Source organism: Protomyctophum bolini (genome assembly GCF_963924005.1).
Source record: "Protomyctophum bolini genome assembly, chromosome: 11".
NCBI classification, from domain to species: Eukaryota; Metazoa; Chordata; class Actinopteri; order Myctophiformes; family Myctophidae; genus Protomyctophum; species Protomyctophum bolini.
The window spans coordinates 30720007-30731134 of NC_137872.1; the positions used below are offsets into that span (position 1 = coordinate 30720007).

The 11128-nt window shown below is 42.3% G+C and overlaps 1 protein-coding gene across 1 annotated transcript; it reads left to right on the plus strand.

Annotated features, from left to right (window-relative positions):
• Window positions 1-4501: 4501 nt before the first annotated feature.
• gper1 (G protein-coupled estrogen receptor 1) lies at window positions 4502-5695 on the plus strand (the record flags this gene model as incomplete). Its single annotated transcript, XM_080775128.1, has 1 exon — window positions 4502-5695. The coding sequence occupies exon 1, from the start codon at window positions 4583-4585 to the stop codon at window positions 5693-5695; it is 1113 nt and encodes a 370-aa protein (XP_080631254.1). The 5' UTR covers window positions 4502-4582.
• Window positions 5696-11128: the final 5433 nt, after the last annotated feature.

The window sequence follows — 11128 nt, forward strand, 5'->3', positions numbered from 1 at the left end:
GGCGGACATTAATGATCAGTGAGGATCAGTTATCTGAAGATATAGGAATGGGTGATCCTTTACATTTTGTCTGCAGCAGAGTGCATGCAGAAGGTGCGGAAAATCGCAAGTGGCCTATAAGAAAGAATGGTATGGAATGGCATTGTAAATTAAAACGTATAGAGGGTACGCACGTGACATTATCATCATACACGGAAGTTATGCAGGAACGCCTACTGAGTGCCAAAAGTGCCAAAAGGGTACTTTCTGGCCTTGACAGCCCATACCACCAAACAGAAAAGTCCTATGCATTAAACAACGTTAAACAACGTTAAACTCACTTTGTCAGTCGATTTGACACTCACTTTATGCATGCGGCATGCACATATACCCTCTTGATTGGCATCCTGTACATAAAGCAGGACAGTCCACTTTTGAATAGTACACGCAGCGGTGACTAAGAGCTGTATAGAGTTTGTAATGAATATATTGTCCTACATGTAAAGGCATTCATGTACACTACACACAGCACCATGATCAATGACAGGTAAAAAGGCCATTCGACTTCACTCATTTCTCTGTGACGTGAAAGGAAAAGCAAGACTTGTTTTGTATGATAAAATTCAAGCATTAAAAGACAAGAGGTCTTCAATTAAAAACCTTAAATATTTAAAAGTAGATACCAAATCAGATTAATATTATGATATAATATCATAATTTGATATACTGTGTGGGTGGGTCAACGTAGGGTTGGAGGAATATCATTATCATTGAAAACGTTTGCCTCGATTACGATTAACGAACGATTGTTTATCTGTTCGTTGCGATTCAATGCAGCGCGAGCTTGAAGTGCATGCCACCGTCGTGCAATAAAAAGCTGCTTTTCAACCTTCATGAGCAAGATCAAGTCGGTTATTGGTTCTATAAATGTTATATTTGCCCATACTAAGGTCAAAGGTCTCAGAGAGCCCCAGGTGAACAAGGACTACATAAAAGTGGTTTCCATGGCATCCAAGGGCTGATCAAGACAAACAGCAGGGCAGGCTGCACTCATCTTTGTGTTTACACACAACCTGTCCTACCATAGCTCTGGACATGTGATTGCCAAAGCACAACAACTTTGGAGGGAACTAGGCAAGACAGTGAAATTCAGTAGGGGTCTGATTTGATTCACAGTGCTTCATTTTTCACTGTGTGTGCCTTCACGGCCAATTATCTTCTCCTCTGGCTCTCCACTCTCCATCTCCCTCTCTCCATCTATCTGTCTCTCTTCCTTTCTCCAAGGCAAGAAGTGTCAGTCAGTCAGTCAGTCAGGCAGGCAGGCAGGCAGGCAGGCAGGCAGGCAGTCTGTCTGTCTGTCTGTCTGTCTGTCTGTCTGTCTGACAACTCTCTCTCTCTCTCTCTCTCTCTCTCTCTCTCTCTCTCTCTCTCTCTCTCTCTCTCTCTCTCTCTCTCTCCCCCCTGCCTGCCTCTATTCATGTTACTGGGCTGGGCTAAACAGCAGGTGGTGCATGTTGGGAGCACAGGCTCAGCTGGATATGGGATTTACAAATCAACAACACTTCTTTGACTTCTGCACTGAAGACGGACGCTAGGCAACAGACCCAACATTAATCAAAAAAGAGTAAAGTAAGTCTTGTTCGTGAGATCTACTTTCTCCCTTTATTGTGAATGTTCAGATTAAAATCCTTACTGTTATTTATTTAAGTGTGTGATAGTGTGTACACTCTCAGAGACGCAAATGCATTCTGGTTTGGGTAAACTCTGATTTTGTACTTCTAATTAAATTAAATTAACTTTAATTGAAAAGTGGTTAAATGCATTTCATATACCTACTGTGGATGAATTGATTTTGGTGCTTCTTTTGGTGTTTGATCAACCTGTGTGATTTTTTCCTAACTGTCTAGACAAGCTGATCTAATTTTGTTTGCAAAGCAGTCAAAAAGCAAAATTGCCCCTTGTTTAATATGATCAGCTTGTTGCATAATGATATTTATAGATTAATGTATAAAATATTTGTACCGAATGCTGACATACTATGTATGTTCCTGTAAACTAAAAAGATTATACTGGGCTCAAGCACTCTCAAATATGGCATGTTTATGCAATTCAAAATCACATTCAATTTAATGGAGATATCACCAAAATATGAGAAATATGATATTATGTAACAGTGTCATTGAACTTTGTTGAAACATATACCTATATTGCCTAGTAGCCAAAAAGTGAACCCGGACATGTTGAGTACACCAACGTTTTATGTTAGAAATGTTTGGTATGGGTCCCCAGCATGTAGAAACTGCCGGATGCTAACTTGCATATGTTGGGTAATTTTCATAATTGGCATAATATGTGACCATACCATTAACAACCTATAGAAGGCACAATATGATGACATTTTGAATATTTTGCCTTCTATAGGTTGTAATTGGTATGGTCACATATTATGCCAATTATGAAAATTGCCCAACATACATGAAAGTTAGCATCCGGCAGTTTCTACATGCTGGGGACCCATACTAAACATTTCTAACATAAAACCTTGGTGTACTCAACATGTCCGGGTTCACAATGGGGCTCTATCGGCTGGCTACTAGACTAATATTGTTTCGCAAGGGTATACAAATTGCATATTATGCAAAGCTTTTATGTAAACCATCGTAGGCAAACTAGGCCTTCATATTATATTAGTAAAGATTTTCCTCAGGTTGAAATAAAGCTACAGGAGCTGGAAATAAAGGTCACGGTTTCCTTTGTTCAGCCACATTATTTGTGTAATCACCGGGAAGTCGATCTGAGAGTCTTGGATAAAGGTACCCTGCAGGAAATGTGGGTCATATTAGACCGTCACGTAAATGAACATGAATGATATATTTCATTGAATTACTAAATCCTGAAACCCATTTGTGGCACGACAATACGGACATTATCAATATAACGTGAAAGAAGGCATTTTATTAAAGATGACCGTTCAACGACCGAGGCCAAAACAGAGTTAGATGTTTTGTTTTGATAAAATATGTTTTCCCAGCATCACACCAATTAATACTAATGGGGTGTGGACACTGGACAGGGCTGTGTGCAGTGGTGGAAAAGGTACGTAATGCAATGCAGAAATACTCTGCATTGCATTACTTTATAATAATAATCACAATTTACAGTACAGAGTAACTAATACATTTTCAAATAAATGTGGTTAAAAGTACAATATTTGCCTCTGAGATAGTGGAGTAGAAGTAAAAGTATTGGAAGTAAAGTAAAAATACTTTTAAATTGGGAAAAGTAGTGTACTTGTATGTAAATGTACTTAGTTACTTTCCATCAGTGCCTGTGTGTGACTGAGCAGGGGATTGGCTGAGGATTCTAAAGTGGCATTTCAATGCATCTGTTTAAGTCTGGCGCTTGAATTTTAATAATATACCTGCTTGCTGGTGGTCAACCTCTCCATTTTACACCCCTCTCACAGCTGTGCAATTATGTAACCCCAGTTCTCCTCATCAGCGTCCGTATCCTCTTACATAACATCCCTTTTGATTCATACAAAATGTATTAAAAGGCATTGCACCTAATAAGGAGTAAATAAAGTACGCCTACTCTCATGTTTGACATAAAAAGTATTAATACTGCAATGCAGAAATACTCTATTACAAGTAGAAGTCCAGAATTAAAAAATGCACTCGAGTAAAAGTATTGACGTCAAAATGTACTTAAACCAAGTACCAAAAATAGAAGGTACTTACTATGCAGAATGTCATGCCATTTAGAGTTTTCAGATGTGTACAGATATTTTGAAAATAGCAGATCTATAAGCTCACAATGCGTCACATCGCGATGCATTGTGAGCTTGTAGATTGGCTATTTTCAAATGGCCAAAATGTATATAGGGCTGAAGTGGCTAACGCATATGTTTTTTTATAATAATCAAAATCTACAAAGTAACTAAAGTTTTCAAATAATTGCCTCTGAAATGTAATACAAGTAGAAGTAAAAGTATTGAAAATTTGACATACTCAAGTAAAGTAGGCCTACAAATACATCAAAATTGTACTTAAGTAAATGTACTTCGTTACTTTACAGTACACCACTGATAATGACTTAATCGTCTCTCTCCGCTTCACAGCTCGGGTGTCACGGCGGCGACAGCGTCACTGACGGAGGTTCGTTGAATAAGGATGCACATGGACTTGAGGAGACAAAGCAGCACTAGAGTCACGGCCTGTGCAAAACAAACCGCACAGAAAAGACGGAAGAAGTCCATCCCTTAATCTTCGGGTCCACAGCAGCAGCAGGTTCTGGTCTGGCAGCCTGGAGGATGTGAGTCTTAATCACATAAGAAGGACGAGGCTGTTTGAAAACATGGAGGAGGTGCTGGTGGTGGTGGTGGGTCTCGTCTCATCCTATTGCAGGTGTCTGTTGGGTTAGGTGAACCCTGACGTTAGACAGCATGGGGTCAGACGCACCCTAAACTCTTCTTCGTCGAAATGACCTGACTTCTGTCAGCATGCAAACGCAGCATAAATGAGTCACCCTTTCGATACAGAGAATTGGGGACTACTAGTGCAATTCGAGTATGTGGCAGCTATAGGTGACCCGTATGTGACCTATGAGCCGGGACATTTCAAGAAAGGACACGCTAGCCAGCATGGAAGTGCAGACATCCTCTTTGGTGTGGATTTATGCAAACGGCACAGAACAGGCAAACACGTCGTACGGCTACAACAACACCCCGGAACTGACCGAGAACGCGGACGTATATCAATATTACGTTATTAGCCTCTTCCTCTCGTGCCTCTACACCATCCTCCTCTTTCCGATCGGTTTCATCGGTAACATCCTGATCCTCGTGGTGAACCTAAACCACAGAGGGAAGATGACCATTCCCGACCTCTACTTCGTCAACCTGGCCGTGGCCGACCTCATCCTCGTGGCCGACTCCCTCATCGAGGTCTTCAACCTGAACGAGAAGTACTACGACTACGCGGTGCTCTGCACCTTCATGTCGCTCTTCCTGCAGGTCAACATGTACAGCAGCATCTTCTTCCTCACGTGGATGAGCTTCGACCGCTACATGGCCATCGCCGGCTCCATCGGCAGCAGCCCGCTGCGCACCCTGCAGCACGCCAAGGTCAGCTGCGGCCTCATCTGGATGGCGTCCATCCTGGCCACGCTGCTGCCCTTCGCCATCGTGCAGACGCAGCACCGCGGCGAGCTGCACTTCTGCTTCGCCAACGTCACGGAGATCCAGTGGCTGGAGGTGACCATCGGCTTCCTGGTGCCCTTCTCCGTCATCGGCGCGTGCTACTCGCTGATCGTGCGCATCCTCATGCGCTCGCGGAAGCACCGCGGCCTGTGGCCTCGCCGGCAGAAGGCGCTGCGCATGATCGTGGCGGTGGTGCTGGTCTTCTTCATCTGCTGGCTGCCGGAGAACGTGTTCATCAGCATCCAGCTGCTCCGGGACCCGTCAGCGCCGCAGACCGCCACCACCACCCTGTGGCACGACTACCCGCTCACGGGCCACATCGTCAACCTGGCGGCCTTCTCCAACAGCTGCCTGAACCCCATCATCTACAGCTTCCTCGGGGAGACGTTCAGGGACAAGCTGCGGCTCTTCGTCAAGCAGAAGGCCAGCTGGACGGTGCTGAACCGCCTGTGCCACCATGCCCTTGACTTACACATCCCCGTCAGGACTGGGATGAGTGAGGTGTCGGAGGTGTGACTGACTTGAGGCCTATTCATGCTCCAGTTTTACGGTCATCACCTGAAACTGGAGTATGAATAGGCCTTTGCACCTATGCAGTACAGTATGAACCTTTATTGAAAGCACTGACTTACACATCCCTGTCAGGAGTGAGGCGTCGGAGGTGTGACTGCAGAAGACTGGCTGAAACGTTTGCCAGAAATAGCCGATCTACAAGCTCATAACGTGTCCTATTATGGGCTTGTGGATGGGCAATTCCTGGTGAAGAGATTTTTGGAAACAAGAGCAGACCAGGTACAGAGCCAACTCAGGTCCGTTTAGTATACAGGGTTTAAGGGGTTATGGTGAACATTTGAATGCACAGAAGCCAGGGGTGCGGTTCCTCATGCCCAGTCCACATATTATGCTAAGATGTGATCCGTATTAAAGTTATGTAATCTCGCCATATCATTCAATTTGTTGATTCACTTGCCGCTGCTTAACCGTTGGCCCCTTTGCTCTTCAAATCCCCAGTGTGTCCTTACAGCGATTAATTAACATGCCCTCCAACTTGTAAAACATTTAAAGAGATGACACACTGTGTGTGCACACACTGTAAACTGAAGGTTGAAAATTACATGAAAGGTTCCCCTGTGAGAGATCCAAAAACGTAGTCATATATTTCATTATGTCTGATGTGAAGTTTAGCATTTAACTTACACTATGAGCTCATTTACATTTTTTTTATAACTGCCATAACAGTTAATTGCCATGACATTTTGCCATGACATTTTATGTCCATTGGTAAATGTTTGGTAATTGTATTCTATTAGTCCTACACTGTTTTAGTGTATTTAACATGTTACGTTTCAGAAAGCTGCAATATGGTGTTGGTGCAATATTAGCATCATCCTCGTGAGTACAACTAACGGAGACAGCTAATTGACTCTTGTCTCTGCTTTTCTGAAAGATGTACTATAACTATTATAACATATAACCAAGGGTGTCAGGGGGCAATTGCCACCACCTAGCGTTCTAAGCCTGGACCTTTTTGTTTTGCAGATTGTACTCTTGCGTAAACTTCATATTGGTAAAGAGTTTTATGTTTGGTATTTCTATACCATACTCCCATACACCCATGCATTACCTGGGTAAAACTGCATCCTTCTATTTTATTTCTTTGCAGAAATCTGGTCCCTGATGGCACATAATTGTAAATGTGGATTGTAGAATGCAAGAAATGCTAAATAACTTAAATAGAGTGCTCGTTATTTACAACCGAATCCCCATATAACTCCCACATAACAAAACGCCATGGAAAATCGTTGTTTCATTTCATCTTATAAGTCACCACATTTCAGTGGGATGCTCAGCTAATTATAGTCTATTGCCCATGAAAACAAATGTAATGTATTTATACGGTAGTTCACATAAATAGTTCTCAGAAAGAACACTAATGTGTATAATAGAAATGTCCTTAATGTATTCATAGTATTCTCATCGCGTCATTTGCCATAATACAGTATGGCGCATCATAGCTCGGCATGGTGGTCATTTAATGATAACCACCTGCTATTTAATTACAATCACCTGTTGTTTGTGAGGTGACCAAGATCAACACCACAACACCACAACACCACTATGCAATGATGACATGAGTCAAGAACATGAATATGATCATTGCCATCATACAGCAGACTACATGCAAATGTTATATGAAAGGTTATCATGGATTTCATATTTGCTATACCAGAGTCTGAGAAATATGAGCGATCATTTAAAAAAGGCTGCTATAGTGTCATTACCTCACTCCAAGATTCAGGAACCAACAGACAGGTGATGCTTGCCTGGAGGGGGATAAGACTTATAAACACATTAATTGAGGATACATTACACAGTAAAATCAGTGTTAGTGTTCATGTAATGTCTCTGTCTCTGTGAGAGTGCATGTACACTCAGAGTTACATTAATTAAGGCTCTGGATTTTACCGTGCATTTACTCTTACTCTTACGTCCTTTCATCTAATGCCACTCAATATCATTGACCAGAAATGGGCTAGAGAATATCTACAGACTTTCCAATGTATTGACAGTTTTTTCTATGTTTTGCATTATCACTACAAAAAGGCACTATCTGCTGTTAATACTGTTACAGAGTAACGTGTGTGTGTGTGTGTGTGTGTGTGTGTGTGTGTGTGTGTGTGTGTGTGTGTGTGTGTGTGTGTGTGTCGCGCTCTCGCGCAAGTATCTACAACTTGTGCGTGTACTTAAAAGTGTGTTGGGTGACAGTGAAAATGCTGCGCCGAGAGACGGCTGTGTGACTGGAAAAAAACAGGAGCCCAAACCACACAAGCTGTTATTCCAGCTGTGACAATCCCTGCAGCCTGGGAAATCAACTGAGACAACTGTTTGAACAATTGTTGATAGGAGGTCTGCAAAAAAATGTCAAACTTGTTGTGGTACATGATACCAAAGACCCTAAGCTTTCACTCTTGTTTCAATTACCAGGGGTTTACATTACATAAATGACTGTGGCTTGTACAGAGTCTTCAACATGGTTCTCATTTTCACACATTTGTCTTTTAGGCTATAAAGCTAAACTATAGGTCTGAATTGAGGGATTTTGTCATTTGGATGTATAAATAAGCATTTTAGTCCTTGTATAAACAGATTATAGGCATACAGTATGACTCCATGCAGGAAAGCAATAGAGGGGGGCCAACACTGCAGGCTGGGCTATAAAATGAATACAATAAAGTCTGCCAAGTTCATGGCATATAATGAATCAATACCTAGACAGGCCATAAGAACAACCGAGTTCAACCCCCAGGGAAATGGCAGATGAGCCATGCATTACACACATACAGTACAGTACACACACACACACACACACGCACGCGCGCGCGTGCGCATGCCCGCACGCACGCATGCAGGCCCTGTGAGAAGGGGTTGACAGTGGATTGGGTCTGCAGCTGAGACCACAGACCAAGGTTAAAGGTTTGTGGTGACTGACGTCATCGAAAGCAGAAAGGGTGCAACTTTCTTCTTGAATACATTTGTAATATTTCCTCTGACCGATGCTAGATTAAACAATTGCTCTTCATGGAGGGACATACTGTAAAAGTTCAAATCCACCTCTTGGTTATTCTTAGCTTCAGTAGGAAGCTGTCTGCATGGCCAAATTCTAAGCATGATTGCGTTCACAGATTTAGCCTCCAATGCATTATTAATGTAACTATAGGCCTATTCCTGATTTTGTTTCTTCGAGAGAAAAAAAAAACGAAAAAGAGGCCAGTGGATCAAAGTCCTCTCATCTCACAAAATACTGCCAAATGTGAACATAGCTTCATTTTAATTCTGTTTAAAAACATCAATCATCTATAGCTGACTCATTGTGAAAATAATCAGTCCCCCACAAGGAAGATCCACTTACATAAGGTCCTTTGCGTTGTCAAAGTGCAGAACAACAGTGGAGTGTGGGCTGCATGTTGAAGTAATTACAACTGGATAGTTGAGGGCGTATGAATAATTACAAGGCAGTGCACACTGCGGACCCCATGCAACTGAATAATGGATTAGATTTGTAATTGCATTTGTAAATTAAAATCCTTCTACAGGAAAAAGAGTTGGAGAAAATAGATTAGCTCCCCAGGAATACGGATCGGAAAGGAACGTATGAGATCTACACAAGCTGCAGTACTGGCAAGCAAGTACACATTTAATCTTGAGATTGACTGACCAAAATCAGCTGCTTTAAGTAAATAACCCAAGTCTTTAATCTCCAACTATAAAAATCAAGATATATGAAGAGAAGGTATACGGCCATCTACTGCATTGGGAGCCAAACTGCAGCCGTGGAAATACATTGTAGTCAATGAGCCAGGTGGACCAGCTTAGAACAAACACTGTTTCTGAACGACTCCGACCTTTGTGAAATACTCGGCCCAGGGAAATAAGAGAAGATATATCACACATTGTTTTCAGCTGTGTTGCTTTATGTGCACACTGTATACGTTTATTGAGATAGAGAATTTAAGAGCACAAAGTACACGTTTCTGAACGTGCCAATGTATCTGAGACTATCCATCAATCATTGACCACCTGCACTTATGCCTCACTAACATTTCACAGTGTGCACATCGAAAGACAATTGATTGGAAAACAACCTGTGATATGTTTTCTTTTTATATATTCCTGAACCTTTCAGAAATAGTGTTTGTTCACAGGCTGGTCCAGCCGGCTGTCCTAGACTTCAATGTATTTCACTGAGTGTCCGGTTGTTTTGACTCGCAAGTGTGTCAACTGTCAATGGCATCTGCCCGGCCCGTATAGGCCTATATTGACCAAACCACTACCAATGACAAGTACTTAGGCATTACATTGCATATAGTGTACATTTAGTTCCACAGATACATATTGTGAAAATAGCCAAACTACAAGCTGCGAGGCGTGCTATTTTCGGCTATTTTCACAGAGTTTGTTTATTTCTATATTTGCCAATTTGGATGTGTGCAGATACCCTATACACTTATATGTCGTGACCATATATGAAGATCACGACACTGACCTCATCTAACCCTGGATAATGAATGAACCATACATGGAGAAGACTGGATCATCACCTAGATCTGCATAAACCGGCCAGCAACTCTACATCTGACCTCAAACCTCAAACCCTTACATCTCCATATATGGAACTGACCTGTTCTGACATTCCATGTGTTGATCCTCCCCACCAGTCCTTCCTGTTCTGACATTCCATATATTGATCTGACCTCATCAAACCCTGTACACTCAAGACACGCTCCATATATGGCCACTTTGGCCAGTATACAGAATTGGAATGAATTCCAACCCCCCATGCGAAAGCGCCAGCGCTCGCCCAGCAGTCTGCCGTCACCCAGGCGGATGCGTGCAGCCGTGCACGCAACCTCGCCCTCAGGACGTCTTGCTGGTTTACTGTTGAGTGAGAAAACAATATTGCATATTAAGCTAATCATCTGGGGACCCCTCAAAATAAATGTGTGACCCCCCTGGAGGTCCCGACCCACCATTTGGGAACTACTATACTGAACTGTAGCCTACTGTACTGTACTGTACTGTACTGTACTGTACTGTACTGTACTGTACTGTACTGTACTGTACTGTACTGTACTGTACTAGCCTACTTGCTGAAAGTTGTTCAGTCAAATTTTGGCCACTAAATACCGTATTTGGGTTTGAACTTCAATCAAGTCCAACACATTTGTGGTATTTAGTATCAATACTCTTTCCATAATCCAACCAATCCAAGTAGAAAAAAAGAGGAAGGAGCGGCCAGAGTAGACATCTTCAACAAGGTGCTCCAGCTCTAGTCTTTGGTATAGCCTACAACTGGGTGACAGAATTGATGCAAAAAAAAAGAAGAGACCAAGGCACTCTTGTAGAAAAGTAATTAAAGCCTAAACCCTAAAGTGGCTCCTGCATGCGCAA